A 26,984-nucleotide genomic window follows, 5' to 3' on the forward strand; every position below is an offset into this window, starting at 1 on the left:
TCTTTATGTTGCCGCATTTTCCTCGAAGGGGAAAAGAGAAGCGACTTTAAACCAATTGACTGGTCCTAAAATTCTTCACTTTTTATATCTTTCATTTCTATTTTTCTTTGTTTAGTCTATTTTTGAGTTAAGATTTGATCATCTGTATGACAAAAGCTGAAAACAAAACCTTCATTTTCCTCAGGTGTTATTTCGATGCTCACCACAGGGTGGCGGCAGCGCATCTTTTCACCGTTAGCCGCCATCTATTGATACACAGAAGAAGAGGAAGAATGACAAAACTGCTCTCAGCGAGACCGAAGGAAACTTGAAAGTTACCGACGCCACAGGTCGAGTTGTACGACGGGAGCTCCGAACGCGGTTCTTTGGGCGGAACCGGACTCGTGACGCCTGTCAGACCCGCCTCAGCTGTTCGGACCCGGTGGCTTTTTCGCATTTTTTTAGTTAGCTGCTTTGCTAACTTGGACATTCGGGTTCTATCAGCTGGTTTCGTTGCGCAAGAAGAAGACCCGGTGGCGCTTCGCTGCTCTCCGTGATGGGATCCAGGGCGTCGACGTTACTTCGAGAAGAAGAAATCGAAGAAATTAAAAAAGAGACTGGCTGTAAGTTTGCGTTTTTCAGACCGTAACTGTCAGCTGAAGTGAGACGACAGTTTGGTCTCAGAGACAGATCATGATGGAGAAGAAGTGTTGTTGTTTGGAGTTTCAGCGTTTCAGTTCCGTTTTTCTCCAAGTTGTTTTCCTAGAAAAAAACAAACAGATTTAGCCAAATTATTTAGATTGCTATAATCCAATTTAGTCCAGACAGATAGTGTGAGAAGAAAAATGCATTGAACATATTCATTCTGCCGATAATTATTTTAGCCTTTTATTTGTTATTTATTGTGTATTTTCAGTGGGATTTTTAAAATGATTTTTTTATATTATAGAGTTATGGTAAAATAAGTTCCCCTTTGCTGGATCATTAAAGTTTAATTGCATTCTGATTTGACGTGAGTGGCCAACACGGAGGAATTAGGGTGTAACACCCCACAGCAGAGCTGGACTGCTACTGAAAAACCATCTGATGAAGGTCAAAGTAAGAGTTGTAAGCATGAACGGACAGTGGGATGGAGAGGGTTAACCTAGAGCTACCTTCAGTAGAGCCCAGGCTTCATCTGAAGGATCTGCTTCATGTTTAAATAAAGTTTGATTTCCAGCCTTAGGCAGAAATCAGTTTCTTACTGAACCCAGAAGGTGAGGGATAAATGTCCGTATGCGGGTTAGAAGTTGGATTCACGCTGTCGTCCCTCCTCCTCCCTGCAGTCTCCCACAGTCAGATCACTCGACTCTACAGCCGCTTCACCAGCCTGGACAAAGGGGAGAATGGCACGCTCAGGTAAACTACAACCCAAACACCCTGAAAAGCAGCTTAGACATTGGCGGGATGGCTGTGCATCAGCGGTTCGGCTTAACCTGTGGCTTCAAACCTCCGGGGCGGGCGTCCTGCTTCATTTCACACACGGCCGCTCAGTTTCTTATTGGGGGGGGGGTGCCTGATCCAGGAAAGTAGCTGCAGGTGGAGCAGGGATTTGTGGGAAAGGGCAGGAATGGACTTTGACTCAATGAAATGCTTCTCCAGGAAGTCAAAACGAGGTCAGACGTTCCACGTTCTGAGTGTTGGAACATTGTTCTGTTTGGTTCTCAGCCTGACGTCTTTGTGGTCAGGCTCAGGCCGCGTGACAGAACGATAAACCATAGATGATAATTAAGCAACAAGCAGCTGAGTTGGCTGCGAGGAGACCGGGTCAGACCGGGTCAGACCGGGTCGGCTGCAGGCCACAGGTCAGCGATTCAAGGACAGAACAAGCAAACATTTCATGGAACTCTGACTGTCCTAAGAAGCTGTTGACACATCACAAGCGTTGCTGCAGTTCTTCTCATCTGTGGTCTTCAGGCCGTGTTGATGCAACAGAATGAACAGAAACATCAAAGAACTCTGAACAACCAGGACTGTGGGTCGGTACCGACGTGGAGATCCGGTTCACGGATCAGACTAGGATATTTACTGTTTATTATATCCTCTTTGACTCGTTCCCACATGTGTCTTTTACTGGATGTATGAAATGAAACTAATAATTAGCATCATCTATACCTTTTTTATTTAGAACAGGGGACCGAAATCAACAGAACACAAAGATTTAGAAAGAAATGGTTTCAGCAAAAGATTCTCCGTCATTTTCCTGCTTCACTTCAGCAGGAGACCAAACCTAAACATCGCCGTCGTTTCGGATCTTTTAACAACAAATCCTGAAAATGTTCTCCACAGTTTTCCTGCTGTCTGCAGCTCCCGTAGATCCACGAGAAGATAAAACTAGAAAAAACTCTCTGTCCTTTTAGAAAATAAAAACACTTTAGAACATGTAACAGACGTTTTCGGTTCGGCTTCTCCATCACGCTAGCAGACCGTCACATGACGTGACACGAGTCACGCCGTTGATCCTGAGATCCTTATTAAAATATTTTTAATTAAAAAGTCTTTATTTTTTTACATTAAAATGATCCACTTTTTCTTTCTTTCCAGAACTTGTTTCACTAAACCGAACTTCAAATAAAAACACTCCGTAGTTTTACTTTGACAATAACAACCTTCACAAACACTTTATTTTGAAAATGTATATTTACTTCCTGTTTGTTTACATTATTCTGCAACTATAGAGTGATAATTACATTTTCTGAAGTGTATTTTTTTACCGTGCTTTCCAATATTTCTAAAGATCATGAATCCCTGATCTCAAACATCACAAATATTTGTTTTTGTCTGGAATAGACGGCGAGTATCCGAGTATTCGAATACTCAAAAGTCCTCCCCATAAGTGACTTTGGAAGTGAAAGAATAAAAATCTCTTTATTCCACTATAAAAGTTTTAACTCTGAGGAGCTGAACTTTAATTTGAGACTAAAGTGTCACGCCTGATTTGAGAGGCTTGTTAAGTTCAGTTTTACAGTAACTTCATCTTAAAAACCTCCTCTGAAGTGCGTGTGATGTCATTTCCTGCCGTCTTTCACGGTGACCTTGCTCTGACGTCTGCAGCCGAGAGGATTTCCAGAGGATCCCGGAGCTGGCCATCAACCCTCTGGGAGACCGAATCATCAACGCCTTCTTCCCCGACGGGTGAGTCTGGACTTTGTGACGATGGCGGGCATACTTTAAGAAAATTAGGCTTTAAATTGAATTTTTTCGTCTCTCTTTTTTCAAATCTGTGTGAATCCATGCAACGGAAAATAAATGCAGTTTGAAAAAGATCGTATTTGTGACTTGGCAAATATGCTGCTTCTAGCTCCGCCCCTTTTTGATCCTCCACCTGCAGACCAACAGATCCATGAACGTCTTTGTTTTCCACGTCTGAGCTGGAATCTGGATCAGAACTGGACGACTGGATAGCTCTGACATTGCTGCCATTTTTGTTGCATGGCTAATGTTAGCTTGGGGGGGGGGGGGGTGAGGGCTGTAAGCTAGAGGGAGAGAGTGTAAACATAAGGATGTCGGGAAATAGACCAGCCCAACTCGGAGGTGAATTTCTAATGAACTCCCGTCGCTCTGCAGAAACTACGTCCTAGAAAAGGTTTTTCTCATTAAAACACTTTAAAGATCCGTCAAAGTGATGGCAGTGGGACTTCAAAGCTAAAAAAAGAGCAGATGTGGTCGGGTTCCATGATTTGTGTGGGTTTTAACTGCAGCCCGGGTTTGTGTCGGCTTTAGGTTTCTGTTTTCTGGCTCAGACTGGTTTGTTTTTGTCCTGGTTTGTGCCTCGGTGTCGGGTTTCCCGCCCCGTTTCTGAGCTGAACCGACGGGTTTTTCAGAGAGGATCAGGTGAACTTCAGAGGCTTCATGCGGACCCTGGCTCACTTCCGGCCGGTCGAGGACAACGAGAAGAACAAGAACCTGTCCAACACGGAGCCGCTCAACAGCCGCACAAACAAACTGCACTGTGAGTCCGCCCCTCCCTCACAGACGCCCACCCCCTGGACCTTCACCGCATTGATGTGCTGATGCTTTTCTCCACAGTTGCCTTCCAGCTGTACGACCTGGACCGGGATGACAAAATCTCTCGGGACGAGTTGCTGCAGGTGGGAGCCGCTTTAGCCCACGGAGACACCCGGGTTTGTTACGTAGGGGGGGGGGGGGGGGGGGGGGGGGGGGGGCGGTTTGGGTTAAATGTGCAGCTCCAGGCGCAGCTGGCTGGACCGGCCCTGTTGTGTAACGTTTGCTCTGCAGACTTTGGCCTCGTGCAGATAATGCCGCCGTCCTCCGGTCCGTCTGGCTCCTCCCCGGTGGTGACCTGTAATTGCTGTGAGCTCGCGGTTACGTGACTCGCACAAATACCTTGTTTTGATCAAAACAGCAGAGCGTCACCTGATTCTGGTTGTTTGTGAGCCGTTCCACTAAACGCTCTGTTATTTAGAATCATTCCAGCAGAAAAGCTGCAAATGAGTGTTTCTGCAGAACACATCATCAGCGCTTGTTTGGATCACAGCGGCCGTGTCCTCGCGGTCGTCCTCAGCCGTTTGCTGTCTCCAGGTGCTGCGGATGATGGTGGGCGTGAACATCTCAGACGAGCAGCTGGGCAGCATCGCCGACAGGACCATCCAGGAGGCGGACACCAACGGAGACGGATGCATCTCCTTCACCGAGTTCATCAAGGTTTGCAGCTCCGCCCACATTCCAGGAACGTGAACACGATGGAGAATCAGGGCCACCAGGAAACAGGAAAATGGGAATAAAGTCATTAAAAAAAGTAACAATTCTGTGAGATGGAAATTGTACATTTATATTTCAAAACGTTGTAATTTTACAAAGAAAAAGTCTTGTTTTAACAAAAAAATTACAGAAATGAGGAACGTCGAAAGATCAGGAAAAGCCAAAATTCTACGGGAATAAAATTATACATTTAAGTTGCAATTTTACAAGACAAAAAAACAAAGTTGTACATTTATTTTAAAAAGTTAAGGCAGATTCTGTACAATTCTTGTGCAGTGAAGCTTTAAAGCAAAATGAAACATTTTAATTCTGAAAAAACGTGAATTTTCTTTGCCGAGTTATATTTTTGAAGCATAAATTTATTATTTCATTCTTGTAATTAACATTTTTCTCATAACTGTATGACTTTATTCTCATATTTGTGTGTTGTGGTGCCTCTCATAGTCCATCGTACATAAATTTGTGGAGGTTTTCAAAAATATATTTGCATTTGTAGCTTTAGATCCTGATCTCCCTTCTAAAATTCTCCTCTGTTTTTCAGTGCCGTTTAAACACAAAGGTAATGTCTAACGTAATGTTAATTTTTAACAGATAATCAGAATAAACTTGGCCTGAAACTGCAACCTGCCTCTCCCTGTGAAAACAACCTGCAGTTCATCGAGTGACCACCAGGCGGCTCGTTAAACTTTCTCTACAGTTTAACAGGTCAAATGTCAGCAGGTGGCATCAAACTTAAAGTCGACATTTTTAAAACAGCTAAAGTAAAAATCCCAGTGAATTCTGCAGCTCTTTTCGTCCCATATTAGTTTGAGCTAAAATGCTAACGTTAGATTTGGACAAACATGAGGGGGAGTGTTTTATTAAATCTACCAGAACGGGCCGCCAACACCGTGACCTTTTTGTTTCCGTGAGGTGTTGACACAAACAATGTGTCTGGATGTCGTCTGTGTTTGGTGAGTTCTTGTCCTTCTGGTTGAGGACGATCTGGGTCAGGGTTCCCCAAATCCAGGCCTACGTGTTTTCCAACCAACCTGCCATTAAAGCTCCTTATTGGCTAAACACACCTGATCCAGGTAATCAGCAGCAAATCAGGCAGGGCCCTCATGACCTGGATTTGGGGACCCCTGGTCTGGGGGATTCCTTCCAGCATCGGTCCTGCAGGTCTCACATCCTTGTTTTTTTTTGTTTCCTCAGGTCTTGGAGAAAGTGGACGTGGAGCAGAAGATGAGCATCCGGTTCCTGCACTAACTCTTTCTTTTGTTTTACTTCTTAAAATGAGTCCAAACTTTTTTTTTCCTCCATTGATGCCAGAAAAATGACTTCATCCAGCGCCTCAGATGGCTGCCACTGCTCCCCCATTACCGCAGTAAATCTCCCGCCTTTGCACTGCTTCGCTAACGTAGGGAAACGTGTCAGTGTGTTTCCCACCATGCAGCATCATAGAAACAGCTTTTCAGTGGGCATGAGATCAAGAACGTCTTCACCTTTCAGACGCAGTTCACTCCTGCTGCTCACGTTTCACACGCTTCTGTATTTGTATGCAGCAGTTCAGACAGCAGCACCATTTCCAAATCAAAGCCAGCCGCTGGAGTGTCTTTGATTCTGTAAAATGTCGGCTCTAGTTTGTTCTCATGTAAAACAATAAGTGATTTATTCCGGTTGTTGTTGGTTAACCAAAGCCGAACCCGCTGACGTCAGTATGAGCATAGGAGTCTTGAATTCACGCCTGACAGCCGCTGGACTTCATGTCAGAAGGATTTAACGCGTTTTCCCGCTGTGTAACTGCTGGATCTGATGCATAAAACGGTTTTCCTTTTTCCTGTTTCAAGTGCAAATGAGGAAAAAACACTATTTTATTTATTTCCCATCTTATCTGCTCCAGATCTGCTTTGTGTCACGTGGCATTCGAACTTTAAATACGATGTAATCTATAATGTCAGCCAAATCCTCTGGAGGATGAAAGCGTTATTAAACCAAAATCAGCTGTTATTTGTATTGTATGTTGATATTAAAGTGATTTCTGAATCAATTTGAATAAACAAGGTGCCATTCATCTGGTTGTGTTGTTTTTAACAATATTTCATGTGCACAAATATGTAGAAAAGATGCGTAATCTGTTGGTTAAATCGAAGCTAAACAATGAACTAAAATTATAAAGGTTATTATTTTAGCATAATTGTGCTGCAATAACTCAAGAGGACGGATGGGAGGAAGTTGATTTACTTCCGGGGCGGGGCTTACATTTGATGGACAGCTTCCCGCTCCAATCCCAGGGTCCTCCTGTTGGCTCGTAGCCGCGGAGCAAAGATGGCGTAGAGCGGAGGGAGCGGGACCTCCTTCTCCCCCCACCCCCCCGTCTTTGGCGTGAACTTGGGGGAGAGAAGGAGGTTCAGTGAGTTTTATTTTTTATTTTTTTACGGAGGTTCCTCGGCGGCGCAGCTCTGCCTCCGAATAATCCCGTCAACCCCGGTTTCCTCCCACCCCGGCCTGGCGCCACAGAGGAGGCAGCCCGGCTTTGTTTACCCCCGCGAGAGGCTCGGAGCTCGGACCAAACGTCTGCGTCTCATCGGATCATCGACTCATCCAAGGTCAGAGGCTCGTGCTTCCCGCCTTTCACTCGACCTTAACCCGCCTTTCCCCGCAGCTTCGCCGTTTCTGCCCATTGGGTCTGTTTTTGTAGCCCATTTTTGAACACTTTACCGTCTTTTATGTCTAAATTATACTTTAATTATGTTTTTTTTGTATAAAAGGTGATGCTGAAATAGCAAAAATACAAATAATTAAGCTTTTGCAGTCTATTCAAATGGAATCAATGTAGAAACGCTTGAGCTTTTAAAAGTAAAAAATGCGGATAATTTAATTATTACATTTATGATTTTAAGATCCACTCCTATAAATATCGTATTATTTGTGTTTGAAAATGTTTTTGTAGAATTTTTTTGATGCAAGTTATTTATATCGCTGTTTGAAGCTCAAAAATGGCAGTTCTTAGTATTTTCTTTATTTCGATTGTTGTGAATCAGGAGCAGACGGAAAAAATGCTGTTTAAACATATATTTGTGACGTAGAAAATACGGTGGGCGGGGCCACAACCTCCCTCCTCGGCTCCTTTTTAATCCCCCTGCAGACAAAATGTTTTTTTTGTTTTCCTCGTCTGAACTGGAATCTGGATCAGATCAGATAGGTCTGGATCTCCATCGTTGTTGCGGTGCTAATGTTAGCTTGAGGGGCTGTAAGCTAGCAGTGTAAAGGGAAGGATGTCGGGAAGCAGGGGCAGGCTTACCCCTCCCACACCTCAGAGGTGAATTTCTAATGAACTCCTGCTGCTCTGCAGAAACTTTGTCCAAGAACATATTGCCTAAAAAAGGCATCATCTTAATGAGAAAAAAAGAAAATAGATCAAAAGATGGTCGGAGTGGGACTTAAAGGCATAGGAAAAATAAAACATTTGTCAAAAGAGGATCAGGTTTTCATTAAAATGTTTGAGTGATAATTTCTTCTTCTGAGGTGTTTTTAGTTGAACTGAACTCCTGCTTTTGAACCATAAACTCCAGGCGGCGGAGAGGTGAAGCTGAACCGGAGACATGTGTGCCTTCAGAACAGACCCAGCACCACCGCCGTGTCCTCCACCCCTCACAGAGGAGCCCACAGGACCCCAGCAGCTGTCTGGATGACCTCCTCCTCTACGTGGGCTCTCCTCGCCACTGGTGATGGCTCCTCCACGCCATCGCCTCTCGTTCGGACCCAGGTCTTCAGCCCCATCCGCAAAGAGCGGCGGTAAATGTTAGGAGATGGCGTGAGATCAGGCTAAAGATTCAACACACATTCACCGTTTCTCTTTTGTTTTGTTGCCTTTTTCTTATAAAATGAAAAAGGAAACCCATCAGATCCAAGCAGTCGGACGGGAAGCTCCACATCCGTTCCTTCTTATTTTTGTAAATAAAGTTTAGACACGAGAAACTGTAGCAAAGATGGAGTTCTGTGATGCGATCGAGTCACTGCTTCTTCCTTTCCTTTGTGGGTTTGTGCTACCTCACAGCCACAGCCGGTCCAGCAGCATCCAGGAAGTCCGGCGGAGCTTCGATTTGATCAAGTTCAGAGAAGATCCGCCACTTTCCTCATCATTGTCTGCATGCGTAGAGCCGGATTAGGCGGCAGCATCCATCGTCTCTGATGCAGTTTACAGTCTTTCCCTCCAAACACACGACGTCCTGAGCGCGCTGAGGGGGCCAGTCTGCCCGTTTTCATTTCTTTAGGACTGACGGTCATCAATCATAAGAAATAAAACAAAAGAAGAAAATCTCTCTTTACCGGGATCTGTGCAATATTTGATCTAAACTGTCATGTTGACCAACATGTATATTGTATAAACAAGTGACAAGTTGTTTGAAAGCAACAAAATCACCAATGTCTTCCATTAAGAGATGTATAGACTCATGTGCATTAGCTTCTTTAGCAGTGGTGCCAATATTTATCGTAGCCATGCATGACCAGTAGTGACGCTTGCTTCATGAAGAGTCTTAGCCCAATCGGGTTTCTGAGCAAACGCGAGTCCGAGAAAACAAAGCAGCTGCAGGTCGACTGCAGTGCAGCGTCTCTCCGCCCGTATCTTTCAGGACGTTTGACCAAATCTGGCTTAAAGAAATCCATGAGAAGCTGTTGGTCCGATTGGGGCCAGAGCTTTCTGACTGAGATGACTGCTTTGTACATACGACCTCGTGGTTCTAGGACTGATTTTAGTCCTTATAATTGTATTTTATTAGAGTTTTAGAAGCAATAACCTCCAATAATGCATGATTTAGCGCCAGGCTCTTTGTATTTACAGGATTGTGTAAGATCCCATCAAGAACTCCCTTATTTTTAACGCGTCGTCCCGATAAATCTCCCGTTTCTTTACCCGTCTCGTTGCTTTAAGTGTTTGGGCTTTAAACGAACGCGTCCATGAAGCGCCAGGAACACGAAGATGCTTTAACCTTGACGTTTTGTAGCATGTTGGAGCCCGTCCCTCCAGCCAAGCAGACTTTCAGAACCCGTGCAGGACTCTTTTGTCCCGGAGCGGTCTCACACCGCCGCCGCCTAACGACTCCGTCCCAGAGACTGGGTCACGCCGTTTCTGGAACTCCTAGTTTAACGCCCACGCAGGCGTCTTGTCACATGACTATATGGGTTTAAGAATATGCATGATTAGCAGATTAATGAATGATTTGTATTGCATGCAATAAACCAACTCTGTAATGTGAATGTTAGGATAAGGCGATGCTCAGACCTGCTGTCCCGTGGACTCACACTGACGTAGCTGCAGCCCGTGGTCACGCGCCGCTGGTCACGATGAGGGGGGGACTCACCAAAAAGTAGAAGCACAGATCAAGCTGTGACCAGGATGTGGTTTTGGTGATCAAGTGTGGAAACTATGCACTCCAGAGGGAGGAAGTGGGCATGCTTGTTATGTGTGAGCCTCTTGTCTGGTTTTGTATTCACTCTAAATATGAGAATAAAAAAAAGAAACGGACATTCAGCAATAAAATGCAGCATGGTGCCAACTGGACTGGTGTGTGTCGCTGTTCTTTTCACTTCTATCTCCTGTAGTGAAGGACGTCCCGTTGGTTAACGTCCCACTCCGGTCACCTGATCATAATAACGATGCTGTTTTTAGCCACAATAGATATCAATCGTTTTCTTGGATGCAGAGCAGCAGGAGTTCATTAGAAGTTTGCCCCTTGGGTTTTGGCAGGACTGTTGGTGTGGAACAACCCCGCCCCTCTTCCCTTTCTCCATTGCATAGGAGCTTAGGACCCGCCTAGAATATTTTCTACGTCTTTTACAGCCATTTAGCATCTGCTCCTGATTCTCAATTATTTGAATAAATGCTCATACATGCAGTTTCCCCCCTATTTTAATGTTCTTTATCTCCATTGTGAGAAAAATGCTACAAGAACATTTTAAAAACACAATTTTGGTCGGAGTGGGTCTTTAACCCTTGTGTTATCCTATGCACTTTAACGTTGGGAGTGCTAGACAGTGCTCTGGACCTTTTTTCTTCAATGATTTGTGATCTTCACTGGTGTCCATGGATTACATGAAGTCTTTCCACCTTTATCCACCTTTGTCATGGTAGGGAGAACACGTCGATGGAAGGGGGGGGGGGGTCATCTAAGATAGCACAAGGGTTAAAGAAAGAAAATCCTGTTTGACTCAAAGGAAAACTCAAACAGAGAAATGAAGAAGTCCTTTTAACTTAAGCCCGACTGGAACTGCCTGCTAAAGTACGGCAAACCAGAAGAGAATCCAGGTGAGAAGAACAGAAAAAAAATGAATATTTTTAGGGAGGATTTGGGGAAAAACATCAAATCTTCAAAAAAAAAACATTCAGTCTGAATAACTTCACACATCTGATGGATGAACTCAAACTGGAAATCATTAACTTTATTGAAAAAAAAGAACATTAAGATCACCTGGACCGAGGTCAGGTATGAACCGGGTAATTATCAAACACAAAGACAAACAACTTTAGGATTTAAGGCAACCTTTAGTGTAATCTGGGGTTCAGAGCCGATTCTCTGCCAACCCTAATCTACCTTTAAACCAAAAACTGACCCACAAACTTTAAAGGCATCTCCAGCTCCACAGACGACTACCTCCTCTTCTTGTTCCTGATAATACTCATGTCAGCCAATCTGCTCTTCAGGATCGACATCTTCTCCAAGTGAGCTTCAAAATGTTGCTTCACCTGTGAACAAAAGGCAGCAGGTGAGCTCTGAAGGAGAAAGTTCTGACGACATGATCCCAGGAGTCAACCGTCCAACAGCAATCTCTGTTTGGATGTTGCTCTGGCGCCCCCTGCAGGACAGATCTGTGTCTACAGCTCCCATTTACTGAGAAAGAACACACACGTGATCCTCCCCGAAGCTCTCACCTCTGCCAGTCTTTCACTCACAGGCTGCAGATCAAATGAGAGTCCAGAGGCCTTCACCATGGAGCTGCTGTTCAGGATGTAACTGCAGAAGAAAATAGTTTTTTTCTGAGTGCTTCTCATCTCAGTGTTCTCATCTCTACCATTGAAAAGGGAGAAAGTCTCAGCTCTGATTTACTCCTTTATTCATGAAAGAGCGGATCAGGGAAAATTCACCAACTGATGCTGGATTTGTCCAGGAGGAAGAGGGAGCGAACTGGAGCCAGGCTCGGTGGGCTCGAGTGGAGAATCTTCCCCACGTCGAGGTGGCAGTGACTGCATTTAAGAGGACTGGAGATGCTGAGGAACAAACCAGTGGAGATCAGGGAGGGTTTCAACATTCAGAGGAGACAGATTATGTCCTGTATTTATCATCTTTATCAGGTTCTACCTTAAAATCTACTCACCAGTTTGTCATTTCTCCTTTATCTTTGGACATTACAGCATCTCCAACCACAACATCGTCTGTAACTTCTGAGGAAAGAAAAGCAGAAATAAAATTTGTATTTCTTTTATAAATGTATTCATAGTAAAGAACAATTTAGTAAAAAAAAAAAAAAAAAAAACAACGGGGGGGGGGGGGTTACAAAAGTAAATAACAACAACATCCCCTTAATTCTGTAAAGCTGAGACCTATTTTAACAGGTTATTATAGCTTTTTTGTTGGTAAATGGGAGAAAACATCGTCTATGGCTGATTAGAGCAACAAGACATTTGAACATTTGTTACTAAATTACATTTTGTTAATATAATATTTGGTAATAAACTCAGGGGATTCATCAGAAAATGCTGATTTTTTATTTTCTTAATTTAATATTTTTTATTTTTATGAAGGACAGTTGGTCAAAAATATTTAGTGTAGTTAAAACAAAATTACTTTTGTTATCGCGTGCTTTAATTGCCTAAAAGCGTCTTCGGTGGCAAAAACTTGCTTTAATTTAAAAAATAAATTCTACTTTTACTGTTGTCAAACCCGACGGATCAATAAAGCTTTGAATTTAACTTTATTGATACCACAGTGGAGACATTTACCTGTCATGGAAGATCTCCCCCCAAAACAGTAACAACTTACAAATCACAGATCACCAAATAGCCAGGCAAACAAGTAAGTAAATAAATAAATAAATTGGTAATTTAACTATATTTTCCCTTTAACACACAGTTCTAACAAATTACTCGCTTGCTAGTTAATATTCTGCCGTGAACGTCTGTGTGACCAAAACAAAGGAGACAAACCTACTTAAGAGAATGACCGAGTCCAGACTCTGCAGTTCACCACAAACATCCAGGGAATCCGCCAGGACGGTGTAGCAGTGCTGGCAGTGGAAGGTCATCAGATGTCTGTCGTCTGCCGCTGTCCCAGGCTTCGCTTCGTCGCTGCGTTTATTTAAAATGCTTTTCTCAAACTCCATTTTTAGCGGGTTTCCCAGACGCGCGTGCCACGCCGAGCAGTTACGAACTTTTATCTATAAACGTTTTTTTTCCCTGTAAGAATTTTTGATTCAAATTCAATTTTCAAAATCTAAAATAAAACAGATTTTTGTGAAGCTTTTCTGTCTTTATATTATTAAAATATTTTTTTTAAACGGAAAGGCATCGACACGCTTTGCTCTGATTGGTTGTGACCATTTCCGGTCAAACTGAGAGCCAATCATAGCCCTCCTCTTGTCCCGTTTCAAATCTGGTTTTAACCGTCAGCCGCGGACGCCTCGCGCAGAATTCAATCTGACTGTGGATAAAAACGGGATTCTTTTTCTGGATTTACTCCTTGTCAGGATGGATTTGGACTCCATGAAATATGCCGATCTGCGAAGTCTCGCTAAACAGCTCGGACTGAAAGCAAACATGAAGGCAAGATCAACATTTAGCTTCATAACTTTATCCTGAACGAAAAATTATTACGGGATATGGCAACTACTAACGAAGGGCGCTGTTACTGTAGTTTGTCTAATACGTGACTTGTGTTAACATAATTTGTCTCAATACAGGCAAACAAACTCCTGAAGGCTGTAAAACAGCACTACAAGCAGCAGGAGGCGGCGGGGGGGAAGGTAACCGGCACTCGTAAACACATCGCTGCTTTAGCCTGAACTGCAGTTTTGTATGAAGGCTTGTTTGTGTCGTGGACAGGATGATCGCGTCAGTCATGCCGATCAGGATGCAGTCAAAGAAACCTCCAGCCCACGCGTGTTTGTCAACGCGCGTCGGGGGAGAGGACGCAGGGACTCGGGGAAGACCACCAGCGGGGCTGCGGTGACCCCAAAGGCTGCACGGGTACACGCAAATACGACGTCACGTGACTTTTGGAGTTATTTAAAAAAAAACTTTATATGCAAACTTATGACAAAACAGGCAATAAGATTGTCTTCATTAACAATGACTTTGTAAGTAGTACACATAACTGAGGGAAAACATTTTACAAAATCATGCCATCAATAAACAATAACTCATTTATACTCACACATTTGTAAACAGACATCCCAGAATAAATCAAAATTGCTGAGGATGTCCAGTAGATTTGCACCTTTGTTATGCATACATTTTAAAGCATTAAGATAATTTGCTTGCAAATGTTTTTTTTGAATAAAATGAAATTAGGCCATACTTTTTTCCATTTTGAGGTATGAATAAGAGAACTAAGATTAACAGACGATTGTTGATCCCAAAGATCATTTTGTCCAAAGTGAGCTGGATTTTTAGCTGGAATCTATGAGGTTTTTGGAGGTTTGGTCCTCTAAAACCTCTAATGGGTTTTCTTTTCTTACCAGGCTGATGCTGAACCTGAAGCCTCATCCTCCAAGACCAGGAGAGCTTCAAAGAGACGAGCGTCCTCTGAGCAGAACTCACCTGAGCCTCAGGAGGAGCTGCAGCCTGACGCCTGCGTGGAAGCACCTGCACGCGTGGAGACAGGTGTGCACTAGTGGGGTTTATGCTCTCCGCTTCTTAACTGGGGTACCTTTTATTCATGAAAACCACTGTGTCCAGAACCAGAGCCAAAACCCAAAGTGAGCAAAGCTGGAAAGATCCCTCGCTATCGTGGATCTCAGCAGAAGGCTGCGCTCAAACCGCTCACTCCAAGTAAGTTTTTCTTTCTTTATTTCACGGCCGTGCTGATGACGCACAGATAAACACGCTCATCTCCTGATGGTGAGGAGTCAGAAAGCAGATTTTTAAACTGAATTTTAGACAGGAAGTCATGAATGCAGAGAAGCTCTATGGCTCAACAGGACGACCCCGAGCTTTTAGTTGACGTTCTGAAGACAAGAAATCGATCATTTCTCCAAATAGTGAGATATCAGGGTGTTTATTCTGACTCTGGGCTGATTTATATTCCATATTTTAAAAAAAGAATCTAGAGTAGAATTTCATCAACATAAAACGTTGCATGACTTTGCCAGCATGGAGGAGGTGCTGATGTTCTTACTTCCACCTAAACAGATTATTGTAACGTCCTGCTCCCTGAAAGAACATCTCAAACCGCAGATTTCTATTTCTCTCCTCGTTTGTTTCATTATGTTGGGTGCACAGTTTTGTCTGTTTTCTAATTTTGTTCATTTATTTTTCTTTGTGAAGGTCTTTGGTTTTTGAAAACAGTTTCCATCATGTGAGTCTGATTCGTTCCCCTTCATCATTTAAATGTCTTTCATCCAGATTTCAAAAAGCTCCACGAGGCTCATTTTAAGAAGATGGAGTCCATCGACACCTACGTTGAGCGTAAGAAGAGGAAGGTGGACACCCTCAAGAATCCTGTCAAAGAGCTGAAGGTATTGGAAACAGCCATGCTTTTATTCTGAAAGCTGGAAATGCACTTGGGTCTGACACATGCCCCCCCCCCCCAGGAGGATGCTGGTCTGTTCCCGGTGACCTCTACAGGGGGTCGGGGTCAGCCTGGAGGGTTCCTGTTCAGGACATGTTTTGCTCCATTAGGGAGGCATCCCAGTGCAAATCTTCTAACCACTCAGTCAGATCCTCTGTGAGGTTTAGTATGGGGGTGGAAGAAAAAATCGATTCGACAAAATATCACGATAGTTCATTTGGTGATACTTGTACCGATTCAAAATGCTGCCAGGACAATATTTCTCTCAAATCAAACAGATCCTTTGGTTTCTGTGTTTCATCCTATGCTGGAGGTGGAAGCCAGAAGAAGTCCAGACATCAGATGAAACTTTGGCTTCTTTCCTTTCATATCAAACCACCACAACCTGATTGTTCGGTGGTGAACATCAGCTGAACTCCAGAGCTTTCTGAGACCACCAGACTTCAGCCACAGTTCTGCTTTTTTGCTTGTTTCCAGCAGAGCAAAAATGCAGCCGGCTCCAGCATGTTCAGCCCTCCGTCAGGGAAAAAGCCGGCTGAGGAAAAGAGCAGACACACTTTGCTTTCAGCCAGCAAAGCTCCGTCCAGCAGACCTGCAGGAAGCGCTGCTCCCTTCAGACCGTCTGTGCTCTCCACTCGCAGGATCAACGTTCGGTGAGTCCTCCCTCAAGTCAGTCCGGTTCTTCCTTCAGATCTTCTGGACAATGTCTCTGGCGTCCCGTCTGCAGGTTTTCAGAAGCTACTCGCGACAACGAGTTTAAAGGGTCTCTGCTGAAGACGCCGGCACGGATGTCGCTCTGCCTGGTTTCCTCCACTCCGCAGGCGGCGGCGGGGGCGGGGCCTCACACCGGGAGACCTTCCACGTTCTCCGCTCAGAAAACTCCAAGTACGTTTACGTCTTCCTCACGGCCGTGTTCTCGTGCAGAACGCTGGGTATTCATGTCGTCTTTGCCCTCCTTCAAAGGGACTTTTGTTTTTAACGGAAACACCTCACTCACACCCGGAACGCAGAAGAAGGCGACCTTTGACCTCAAAGCCAGTCTGGCGCGGCCGCTCACGTACAAGCCTCACGCAGGTAAAGAAAAGGCTGCAGAGCCGACGCGCTTGTGGTCAACTCCGTCATCACCGAAACATCTTTTCTCAGGGAAACTGAAGCCGTTTGCTGAAGTCAAAGAAAACGCAGCAGCAAACAAATCCCTGAACTCCCACCAGGAAAGCTACAAACAACACAAAGTTCAGACCAGGTACGTGGCATCGACCTCCTCTGGGGCCGCATTGTCCTCCCCCTGCCGCCTCTCCAAGGGTCTGCTGCTCTGTTGCAGGGAGGACCGCAGGACACAGCAGGCGCAGGGACGAAAGCAGAAGAAGGAGAGCATGCTGGGAGCTCGCAGAGGCCTGGCCATGATGTAGGAGCCTCCGCTCTGTCTCTTGTAAATATTTCAACTTCTGTACTTTTTTTTTAGCAAAGTAGACGAGCTTCTGCCTCTGCATTTATGTGTCCTTCTTGAGTTATTTAACTGCTTTGCTGCTTTTAATGTTTTGACGTCAAAGAAAAACTGTTCTTTTTGAGAAAAACACGCTTTAGATAAAAAAAAAGGTTTTATGCATTTCTGGTGCTGTTTTTTTCTGTGTTTCAATATTTGTTTTATAATAAAAAAGACAAACTTTTCCCCGGAAACTGTCACTTTATTGAACAGTTCCTGACAGATGAAAGCAGCTTGGGGGGGTGAAAAGGAAACGCGTGGAAGCGCTCGCCGTGCTGTGAGCGGCGGTCAAACTTCGGGGTTCCTCTTGTACTTCTCGTAGGCGAACTCCTCGGTGTGAGCGTAGTCTTTGCAGACGCCGATGAAGTCGATCTCCAGCTGGAAGGGCCCGTCTGCGTTGTCTCCCAGCGTAAACCCGATGGTGTTGATCTGCGGGCACAGATGACATGGAAGGAGCTTTGGCGGCGGTTCCGGCCACCGTTACGGGCGTCTCCAGACTGATGTTCAGTATAAAACAGGCCGTTTCTGCGTGCATCCATTAGGGCTGCACGAAATGAGGACAAACTTGCGATATTGGTGATCAATACGGCGATGATGATATAATTTGCGTTACATGAACAAATAACAACCAAATGCATAATTTCCATTTCACGGTTTAATTTTAATAACAGTCAACATAACTTAAATGAGTCCAAATGACCCTCGTCTACAAAGGAGGCGAACATCAAAGGGGTCCATCTGATTGGTTAATGGTGTAAAGGAGAGTCCATCTGATTGGTCAGATGCATAAATGGAGTAATTTGATTCGTTAAATACTTCCAGCTGCTATAGGATTGTTTCAGCACATTTAAGGTGACCATTTATTGCAATTTCAGCATTTTACTGCTTTGTAAACGTTTTAGTTAAAGCCCCAAATCCCATCATGTAAACGATAGAAAGTACAATATTGTGACAGAATAAAACTATTTTTGTGTGCTTTAATGTTTGATTTGAGCAGTATAAATGTGGGTTCTGCTCTAAAGCAGAGTGTGGGAGTGCGACTCAGACACGGTTGTGTTTTGTCACAAAGGTGACACGTTTCGACGTCCGTCGAAACGTGTCACCTTTGTGACAAAACACAACCGTTTCTGATAACAGAAGAACCTAAGGAGTCGGTGAACAATACAGACTGAACTCTAGCAGGAAGTAACGTTACCTTATCCAGCCAGAGAGGATGCTGGTCGTCCTGGATTCTGCCTCGATGTGTGAGGAAGAACTTGGAGAACGGTATCTGTAAATAGGATCTATATTTATTTAGGTAAAGTGCTGTGATTCGTGTACTTCCTGTCACACAGAAGGACAGGGATTGGGACAATCCCACTCGCCTTGACGTCTTGCCAGTAGGGCCCCCCCCTGGTGTACATGAAGTAGTTGTAGATGTCGTCTTTCTGGTGAGAGAAGTACGTCTCCGTGGCGATGTTGACCATCCACGGGCGTCCGTCGCCGCGGATCCGCAGGTGCAGGCAGTTGAAGCTGGACCAGTCGTGGTGTTTTTTCCTGTCGAACGACGCCTGGAAGGAGAGGAGATCGGTGAGCACAGAGCGGGGGCCTCCTTCTAAACGGGGAAAGCGGCACGGACCAGCGGCTGTTTGGAGCGCGCCGTGCAGTAGCCGCTGTAGCGGGTCTCTCCGTCTCTCGGGGGCGTCGAACACAGAGTCCCGTACAGGAGGCAGGAGGTGCTGTTCCTCCCCAGCTCCATGTAGATCTCACTTTGGCCTCCGATCTCTCGGTCAGAGGACAGGGTCCACTGCTGCAGGCTCTCCGGGCCTCTGAATTCCCACACCACTCGGTTCTGCTCAAGCATGTGCTCAATGATGGGCTTACCCTCCGGGCCCACCCAGCGGCCCGTCAACTCGTTCTTCAGGAGCGTGAAGTGCTTCTTTACTCCCTCCAAACCTTTTGAAAGGTCGAACTTGATCTTCTGCCACGGCGGCTCGTTGTCCCTGGGCTTACCGGGTCGTCTGTACTCGCTCTGGATCAGAGTTCTGCCGGGTACAAGGGTGGAGGGAGGGAGCTGCTGCTGCTGGATGGAGACCAGCGGCCGCCGCGAGAGGAGGCGTGTCATCTTTGGGAGAGACATTTCCCTCCAAAGAAAACACAAGATCAACGAAAAAATGCTTCTTTCTCATTCCAATCACACAAAAACATTTCTAAAGCTTTTAGTTAACAATAAACCTCATTTTTCTGCTTTTTTTTTTAAATCAAAAATATTTAAGACGGTTGACTTTCAGAGGTAAACAGGTTCACAGGTTTCTAAATGTACAGTGAAGTATTGTGCCCACCCTAAAAGAATGAATGAGAATAAAGTCATGAAATGGTGTTGAAAAGCTGAATGTCGCAATATTAAGAAAAATAACAAATTTGGATTAAGATTCTAATATTTTGATGATCAAAATGTAAGTGAATGAAATAACTAAAAATCAAAAAATTACGGGAAAAACATCATTTTACAAGACAGGTTGTAAAATTAATGGAATAAATAAAGCCCAAATAAAATTGTTAAAGTTTAAGATTAAACAAAAATTTATATGTATACAGTTGTAACGTATTTAAAGTAGAAAAATTTCCCAAATAATACGTAAAAAATGCATTTTAAGAAAAGTCAATATCAAAAACTAAAGAACTGACGTCTTTTTTATTTAAAGTGTTACACTTACAAAGTAAAGCAGATTCAGGAAGATTCCTGAGCAGTGATGAAACAGATAATGTTCTTTTCTCTGTAAAAATATTTTAAAAGAAGATGATTCTACAGTTTCATTTATGAGCCATAAATCAAACATATATTGATTGAAATTCAAATTGAAATTTGATTTTTTTTTTTTTACAAAATTGCACGGCTTTAATGTCGTAAAATTTCGTTTTTTTATAAATGTATTACTTCAATCTTATGGTGGCCGTAATACTTCGTCGTAGTCAAATGATCCAACAAAATGCAGAAGAAATCTCAGGTGTTCTCACTTACTGCGTCCGGTCTTCCGCTGCTTCTATCAGGGTTTTACATGGCTAACGTGGATTTACTCCGTTAGAACCTGTCGCGACACGAGACCCACGAAGTTTAAACCAGAACCGCTCGTGTCCCGCGGTGGGAAAATTCAAGGTTGTCCGGATCCAAACAGGAAACCGAGCTGCATTCAAGACACCAAACTACTCATGTTGTAAAAGACAATAAAAACGGGCCAAAGAGAAAAACCTGCGCTGTAGTTTTGATTTGAACATAAAAATATATAAACATAATTTATTTTAATATATCCTACGAAGAAAAAGAAACATTTAATTAATTAGACATAGAATTTGTTACAAAATTTGACCATGATGTCACATTCTAGTTTTTAGAAGTAGTAGTGGTCAGACGCTATTGAAATACTTAAAATGTTAAAACAGTAAAAGCATTTATTTATATCTATAAAACCCATTAGAGTCATAATCAATAAAAACTAAAACCAGTTTTAGGTTATGTACCGGCAGTGTATGCTCTTGAACGCAGATTGGGAGCATTTAAGAATATTGTTCTGAAAGAAACATTATTTCAGACATTGGTTCCGCATCTACCGAATTATCCACTCAACCTTTTTTTTTCCTTTTTAATTTATGACTGTTTATTTAATATGACTTCACCGTAGAAGAGTAACATTTTCTGTAATTTAAAATAAAGTCCACATTAAACAAAAAAACAAATTTAAAAAAATCGTAAACGAAAGCTCGTTTCGATAACAGCCTGTCTGCGCATGCTCAGTGTTCCCTCTGTGTGGCGACTGCAGAGCCGACGAGCTAAGTGGCAACAGCGGGTTAGCTACGCAGCTAGTCATGGTGAATGTGAAGAAGCGGAAAGGTCGGGTCGTTATTGACTCTGACTCGGAGGACAGCGCCAGTGACGACAATTTAGATCAGGTATTTACGCTTTTTAAACATTCGTTTTCGTCCGCTGGATTCTGTTGCTGTGTTGAAGCTAATATAGATGCTAAGCTACTGGCCTCGCTCGAACAACACAAACGCTTAAAAAACTAGTTTTTGGATGGTCTCTACTCTGTTTTATTACGGCAAACTTTACGCTACAACCATAAAGGCTTTGGGAATGCTTAAAACTCTTCCTGTTTGTCGATGAATAGGCTAAATGTGAAATGAACTTTGTGGCAAAGGCTTTATGTTTGCCAGTGAATGTCGCGCCACGGGCCTCCAGCTTGTTTTCATCACCTGGAATCTGCTTCTTTGGCGGTCAAACTGCGGCGCTGGGCTGTTTTTCTCCCCTTGTTGTTGAGTTGTGGTTTAAAATACCATGTTTGCTTAGACCGAATCGGGTGTGGAGCAGCTCAGGATTACTGAGCTTGAACCGTTTCACCTGCGTGACGTCATGGGCTCCTTCTATTTTGGTGGTGTGGACAAACAAGTGTTGGCGGCAGAACGCCGAAGCAGGACCGTCACACCCACCGAATCACATCTCTTTTAATATATATTACAGGATTAAAGTTGGGGTTCAAATGAAGAACGTTTTTCTTTCGAACTTTATTGACAAAAAAGTTTCACCCGGCCGTCCAGTCGTCTCCATAGCAACGGGTGTGTGAAGGCACCGCTGTCCTCCAGGATGCTTTTACAAGCATCTGACAGAGTAGTTGCTCTCTTAACAAGTTACAGGGTGATTCTATGATATGATGCCATTCTACTCGCTAGTTTGTGCTCCAACAATCTGTTAGTGGGATCATAATTAAGTGGAAGCCATTGAAAGTGGCGGACCTTAAACTTCCTGAGCAGTATTGGCGGACGCTGAACTAATAAGCACATCGTGCTCAGAGGTCACGGATTTTCAACCGTTGCTTTTCATGAGGGCTCCGGGTGAACATGTCCAGTATACTTGTAATCTTTTTACACAATCAATTTGAATAATTATTAAAGTCCAAAATCTAACACAATCATGGAAAATGTACATCTTGTACCCTGCAGTAATTATTTTTTTATTCTTCAGGGAAGAATTTTGGAATTGAAGTTTGTGCAAAATATTTCATGTTTTTTTTGTTTTTTCAATAGGTTTACCTCATTATTGTATGACGTGTTTTGGGGTCTGTGTTGATTTAGAAATACTTCTCTAAATGACAAAAATAAATACAATTTAAAAAGATCTTACATCTTTAATTTGCATGTTGGGTGCTGCTGGGAGGGGAGGTGAGAGATCTGCCGTCTGCAGCCTTTACTTCAGTTTACGAGATGTCTCGTGTTCATTTTTATAAATAGTCTTTCATTGATTCTTGTTGAGTTTAAAGTTGTTGTTTTTTTTAGATGTTTTTAGTTGGTTAACTTATTATCTGTGTTTTAACAAAGCTTAATGAATGTTTTTATCTATCTATCTATCTAATCAGTCTTTATTTTTAAGATTTTGAAGTTTAATTATCATCTGGCGTAGGGCTGCACGATATGAGGAAAACTCGCGATATGCGATATTGGTGATTAATATTGCGATAACGATATAAATTGCGGTATATAAACAAATAGCAAAAAAAAACAAAAACATCATTTCCATTTCACTGCAACAGTTTAAAAATTATACTCCAAATGACCCTCGTCGACATAGGAGGCAAAAATCAAACATAAAAGTGCTCATCTGATTGATCAACAACGTAAACGGGTCCTTCTGATTGGTTAAATGCATAAAGGGATTTATTTCATTTGTTCAATATTTCAAGCTGCCATGAGTTTGTTTTAGCACATTTAAGGTAACCATTTATTGCGATTTTCGCCGTCTTTTGCGGTATGCATATTGCACAGCTTGATTTCGCGATAACGATAAATTTGCGGTATATTGTGCAGGCCTAATCTGGCGTCTGAACTTAATCTCGCTCTGATGAAGATGGAGGACATTTGTAAAGAAAATGAAGCTTAAAATAGTGTAGAAAAAATACAGTTTGAAAAATGTTGTTTTCCTGGTCTGAGCTGGAATCTGGATCAGAACTGGATGATGGATAGATCTAAAATTGCTCGCCTTTTTTGTTGCACTCCTAATGTTGGGTTTAGGGGTGTGAGTGGCTGTAAGCTAGCAGGAGAGAATGTAAACGGATGGGTGACAGTAAGGGGGGCGGCATTGCCATGACTTTCTCTGTGAAGACCATTTCCTCCGGTCTCTGTTCAAAGACTTCTGCTTTGGATCGTCTTGCTCTGTGTAACCTTTAGGTGAAATTCTGGTTTTCCTTTCCCAGGAGCTGCTGTCTTTAGCAAAGAGGAAGCGGGTGGATTCCGGCGAGCAGGAGGAACCCGTCAGCAAACCAGCAGCATCCACAGACTCGGAAACATCCGACAGCGATGACGAGGTGACGCTCCCAACTTCTCTCCCCCCTTTGGGACCCAGAACCTGCCGATCTTTACTAAGTGAAAGTCTTCCTCCTCTCTTAGTGGACTGTCGGCGGCACCAAAGGGAAAAAGAAGGTAAAGCCGGGCAAAGGTTCCGAGAAGAAGAGCGCTACAAAGAAGAAGGTCAACAAAGCTTCAGGCAGCTCAGATGGAGGCAGCTCGGGGGACAGCTCCGCTCCAGAGGAGGGTGGGTGTCCTCGCCGTGTTTGTGAGGGAACGGCGCTCCGAAAACGGGCTTTACAGATCAGAATCGAGTCATCCAACCGGTCCAGCGCTTTAGCATCCACTTGTCTTCAGGTTTCAAACTGACCAGACACGAGAAGAAGGCAGATGACTCCGAAGCAGGTCCTCGAATACCGCAGATGTTCTGGATGACATGACTCTGTGTGTCATCCGGGTTATCCCGGCCGGCACGCCACCCGGCAAATAATCCTCATTCCTGCTCATTTCGACATGTTACTATAGCAACTATAGCAACCTCACTTGTTATGCTTGAACCAGGAAACACGTTTCCATTGGTTTGAGTTCGTGGTCCGAACCCCCGGGTCACGGACCGGTACCAGTCCTTGGGACCGTTGGTACCGCGTCCCAGAGGGGAAAAAAAACACAACCTCCATTGTTTTCATTCTAATCCGGCTCATTTTTATTTAAAAATAAAGCTTCTGGATTCTCTCCACCTGACTCATTCTTGACGCATGTCAAGTCGCTCGTTCACGTGTCGTAAATCCATCCGCTAGTTTCTTAAAGCGGCATCTCTGACCGCTAAATAAAAAAAACACAAGCTAGCGAAGTAAAAAAAAAATCTAATGTGTTTGAGAGGAAACAGAAGAACATGTGATTTCAAAATAAAAGAAAGCTCTAAACTCTAATGTTACGAGGATGCTGCTAATAAAGTTGTTCAAATGATGGATTCACATTTGTGATTATATTTTAAAACAGTTGGTGACTGTTGTTTTTATTCGTCATACCTTACAAATCAGATGAGGCTGAAGTTTACATCCATTTTTTTTTTAGCTTTAACTTTGTCAGTAATGTGTTAAGGGAAAACTTTTATTACATTTTAACGGTTCCTTCACCAAATCTATAAACAAAGTTTAAAGCAGCTGCAGGTTTTTCCACAGAGGATGAACTTGACCCCCTAAAATTTAAGGGGAAAAACCATCAGACGCCCACTTCAGCCTCGTGCAGGCCGGTCCATGAAAATATTGTCTGACGTTTAACCTGAAAAAGGTTGAGTTCCACCGCTTTAAGTGAAATCTGCTGAGCTGTGTGGAGTTTTTCTGTCATGAAGGAGGTGACAAATCACCAACACTTTGGAGCTATGAGATTGATGAAGATCTCCTAAAAACTATCACGGAGGAACTCAAAATGTCAACAAACGCCATGAAGAAACGAAACTAGAACTTTCCTACAATAGAACAAGTTACGAAAATGAAAAAGAAAAACCAAAAGTTAAGCGACGTTCAGATTTTCTGCTGGTTTTTAGACGAGCGTTTCCTTTAAAATCACTGACGTTTTCACGCCTGAATCCTTCCAGGCGAAGTGTCGGATTCCGAGATCAACAGTTCGTCCTCTGACTCGGACACCTCAGAGGACGACGAGTTCGAGGACGGGTACGACGACGACCTGATGGGCGACGCCGAAGACAGAGCGCGTCTGGAGCAGATGACCGAGAAGGAGAGGGAGCAGGAGCTGTTCAACAGGATCGAGAAGAGGGAGGTGCTGAAAAGACGGTGAGTGGCGGGAGGGCCGGCGTCTTTGCTGGCACTCATCAGAGGCGGAGCTACGTCTGAACTGGAGGACGACGGCAGATTTCTGTTTGGTTTTGTTTTTCTGAAGGTTTGAAATCAAGCAGAAGCTGAAGACTGCGAAGAAGAAGGAAAAAGAGGAGAAGAAGAAGAAACAAGAAGAAGAGCAGGAAAAGAAGAAGCAGTCTCAGGTTCAGGACGCTCAAGTGGTGAGCTCGGAACCCGAATTTAGATTTCGGTTCTGTAAGACGGCGTTTAACCAGCCACTGGCGCTGCTGTGCTGCAGGTGATGTCCCACAACAAAGAGAGGCGGTCCAAACGCGACGAGAAGCTGGACAAGAAGTCCAGTGCAAATCTTCTAACCACTCAGTCAGATCCTCTGTGAGGTTTAGTATGGGGGTGGAAGAAAAAATCGATTCGACAAAATATCACGATAGTTCATTTGGTGATACTTGTACCGATTCAAAATGCTGCCAGGACAATATTTCTCTCAAATCAAACAGATCCTTTGGTTTCTGTGTTTCATCCTATGCTGGAGGTGGAAGCCAGAAGAAGTCCAGACATCAGATGAAACTTTGGCTTCTTTCCTTTCATATCAAACCACCACAACCTGATTGTTCGGTGGTGAACATCAGCTGAACTCCAGAGCTTTCTGAGACCACCAGACTTCAGCCACAGTTCTGCTTTTTTGCTTGTTTCCAGCAGAGCAAAAATGCAGCCGGCTCCAGCATGTTCAGCCCTCCGTCAGGGAAAAAGCCGGCTGAGGAAAAGAGCAGACACACTTTGCTTTCAGCCAGCAAAGCTCCGTCCAGCAGACCTGCAGGAAGCGCTGCTCCCTTCAGACCGTCTGTGCTCTCCACTCGCAGGATCAACGTTCGGTGAGTCCTCCCTCAAGTCAGTCCGGTTCTTCCTTCAGATCTTCTGGACAATGTCTCTGGCGTCCCGTCTGCAGGTTTTCAGAAGCTACTCGCGACAACGAGTTTAAAGGGTCTCTGCTGAAGACGCCGGCACGGATGTCGCTCTGCCTGGTTTCCTCCACTCCGCAGGCGGCGGCGGGGGCGGGGCCTCACACCGGGAGACCTTCCACGTTCTCCGCTCAGAAAACTCCAAGTACGTTTACGTCTTCCTCACGGCCGTGTTCTCGTGCAGAACGCTGGGTATTCATGTCGTCTTTGCCCTCCTTCAAAGGGACTTTTGTTTTTAACGGAAACACCTCACTCACACCCGGAACGCAGAAGAAGGCGACCTTTGACCTCAAAGCCAGTCTGGCGCGGCCGCTCACGTACAAGCCTCACGCAGGTAAAGAAAAGGCTGCAGAGCCGACGCGCTTGTGGTCAACTCCGTCATCACCGAAACATCTTTTCTCAGGGAAACTGAAGCCGTTTGCTGAAGTCAAAGAAAACGCAGCAGCAAACAAATCCCTGAACTCCCACCAGGAAAGCTACAAACAACACAAAGTTCAGACCAGGTACGTGGCATCGACCTCCTCTGGGGCCGCATTGTCCTCCCCCTGCCGCCTCTCCAAGGGTCTGCTGCTCTGTTGCAGGGAGGACCGCAGGACACAGCAGGCGCAGGGACGAAAGCAGAAGAAGGAGAGCATGCTGGGAGCTCGCAGAGGCCTGGCCATGATGTAGGAGCCTCCGCTCTGTCTCTTGTAAATATTTCAACTTCTGTACTTTTTTTTTAGCAAAGTAGACGAGCTTCTGCCTCTGCATTTATGTGTCCTTCTTGAGTTATTTAACTGCTTTGCTGCTTTTAATGTTTTGACGTCAAAGAAAAACTGTTCTTTTTGAGAAAAACACGCTTTAGATAAAAAAAAAGGTTTTATGCATTTCTGGTGCTGTTTTTTTCTGTGTTTCAATATTTGTTTTATAA

The 26,984-nt window shown here is 44.0% G+C and overlaps 5 protein-coding genes across 12 annotated transcripts; 3 read left to right on the forward strand and 2 right to left on the reverse strand.

Annotated features, from left to right (window-relative positions):
* The first annotated feature begins 208 nt into the window (after window positions 1-208).
* Window positions 209-6,793, forward strand: chp1 (calcineurin like EF-hand protein 1). The gene is made up of 7 exons (XM_004082088.2): window positions 209-602; window positions 1,305-1,377; window positions 3,073-3,153; window positions 3,843-3,970; window positions 4,048-4,109; window positions 4,561-4,683; window positions 5,935-6,793. Exons 1-7 carry the CDS (start codon window positions 536-538, stop codon window positions 5,986-5,988), a joined length of 588 nt encoding a protein of 195 aa, XP_004082136.1. The 5' UTR covers window positions 209-535; the 3' UTR covers window positions 5,989-6,793.
* Window positions 6,794-11,133: 4,340 nt separating this feature from the next.
* Window positions 11,134-13,321, reverse strand: oip5 (Opa interacting protein 5). Its single transcript, XM_004082089.3, has 5 exons — window positions 12,930-13,321; window positions 12,097-12,163; window positions 11,867-11,989; window positions 11,654-11,735; window positions 11,134-11,467 (listed from the first exon to the last, which is right to left on the reverse strand). Exons 1-5 carry the CDS (start codon window positions 13,099-13,101, stop codon window positions 11,372-11,374), a joined length of 540 nt encoding a protein of 179 aa, XP_004082137.1. The 5' UTR covers window positions 13,102-13,321; the 3' UTR covers window positions 11,134-11,371.
* On the forward strand, window positions 12,704-17,101 carry nusap1 (nucleolar and spindle associated protein 1). Of its 4 annotated transcripts, none has more exons than XM_023951678.1 (12): window positions 12,704-12,794; window positions 13,465-13,540; window positions 13,678-13,740; window positions 13,820-13,963; window positions 14,458-14,599; window positions 14,675-14,767; window positions 15,341-15,453; window positions 15,984-16,159; window positions 16,234-16,391; window positions 16,470-16,580; window positions 16,650-16,749; window positions 16,828-17,101. In XM_023951678.1, the coding sequence occupies exons 2-12, from the start codon at window positions 13,466-13,468 to the stop codon at window positions 16,913-16,915; spliced, it is 1,263 nt and encodes a 420-aa protein (XP_023807446.1). In that variant the 5' UTR covers window positions 12,704-12,794; window position 13,465; the 3' UTR covers window positions 16,916-17,101. The 4 variants fall into 4 exon arrangements, with proteins under 4 accessions (XP_023807446.1, XP_023807448.1, XP_023807445.1 ...); XM_023951680.1 differs by having other exon boundaries at window positions 15,987-16,159; XM_023951677.1 differs by lacking the exon at window positions 12,704-12,794 and having other exon boundaries at window positions 13,373-13,540.
* A 69-nt stretch (window positions 17,102-17,170) lies between these two features.
* On the reverse strand, window positions 17,171-20,520 carry LOC101170556 (complex I intermediate-associated protein 30, mitochondrial). 4 transcript variants are annotated; one of them, XM_023951694.1, is made up of 6 exons: window positions 20,488-20,520; window positions 19,991-20,153; window positions 18,608-19,112; window positions 18,354-18,539; window positions 18,185-18,259; window positions 17,171-17,418 (listed from the first exon to the last, which is right to left on the reverse strand). In XM_023951694.1, exons 3-6 carry the CDS (start codon window positions 19,106-19,108, stop codon window positions 17,278-17,280), a joined length of 903 nt encoding a protein of 300 aa, XP_023807462.1. In that variant the 5' UTR covers window positions 19,109-19,112; window positions 19,991-20,153; window positions 20,488-20,520; the 3' UTR covers window positions 17,171-17,277. The 4 variants fall into 4 exon arrangements, with proteins under 4 accessions (XP_023807462.1, XP_023807466.1, XP_023807464.1 ...); XM_023951698.1 differs by lacking the exon at window positions 20,488-20,520 and adding an exon at window positions 19,686-19,745; XM_023951696.1 differs by lacking the exon at window positions 20,488-20,520 and having other exon boundaries at window positions 19,991-20,163.
* A 226-nt stretch (window positions 20,521-20,746) lies between these two features.
* Window positions 20,747-26,929, forward strand: LOC105356879 (RNA polymerase-associated protein RTF1 homolog). 2 transcript variants are annotated; one of them, XM_023951675.1, is made up of 10 exons: window positions 20,747-20,916; window positions 23,211-23,321; window positions 23,404-23,548; window positions 24,899-25,094; window positions 25,201-25,318; window positions 25,812-25,987; window positions 26,062-26,219; window positions 26,298-26,408; window positions 26,478-26,577; window positions 26,656-26,929. In XM_023951675.1, exons 1-10 carry the CDS (start codon window positions 20,833-20,835, stop codon window positions 26,741-26,743), a joined length of 1,287 nt encoding a protein of 428 aa, XP_023807443.1. In that variant the 5' UTR covers window positions 20,747-20,832; the 3' UTR covers window positions 26,744-26,929. The 2 variants fall into 2 exon arrangements, with proteins under 2 accessions (XP_023807443.1, XP_023807444.1); XM_023951676.1 differs by having other exon boundaries at window positions 25,815-25,987.
* Window positions 26,930-26,984: the final 55 nt, after the last annotated feature.

Source organism: Oryzias latipes, chromosome 22 (assembly GCF_002234675.1).
Source record: "Oryzias latipes chromosome 22, ASM223467v1".
NCBI lineage: Eukaryota > Metazoa > Chordata > Actinopteri > Beloniformes > Adrianichthyidae > Oryzias > Oryzias latipes.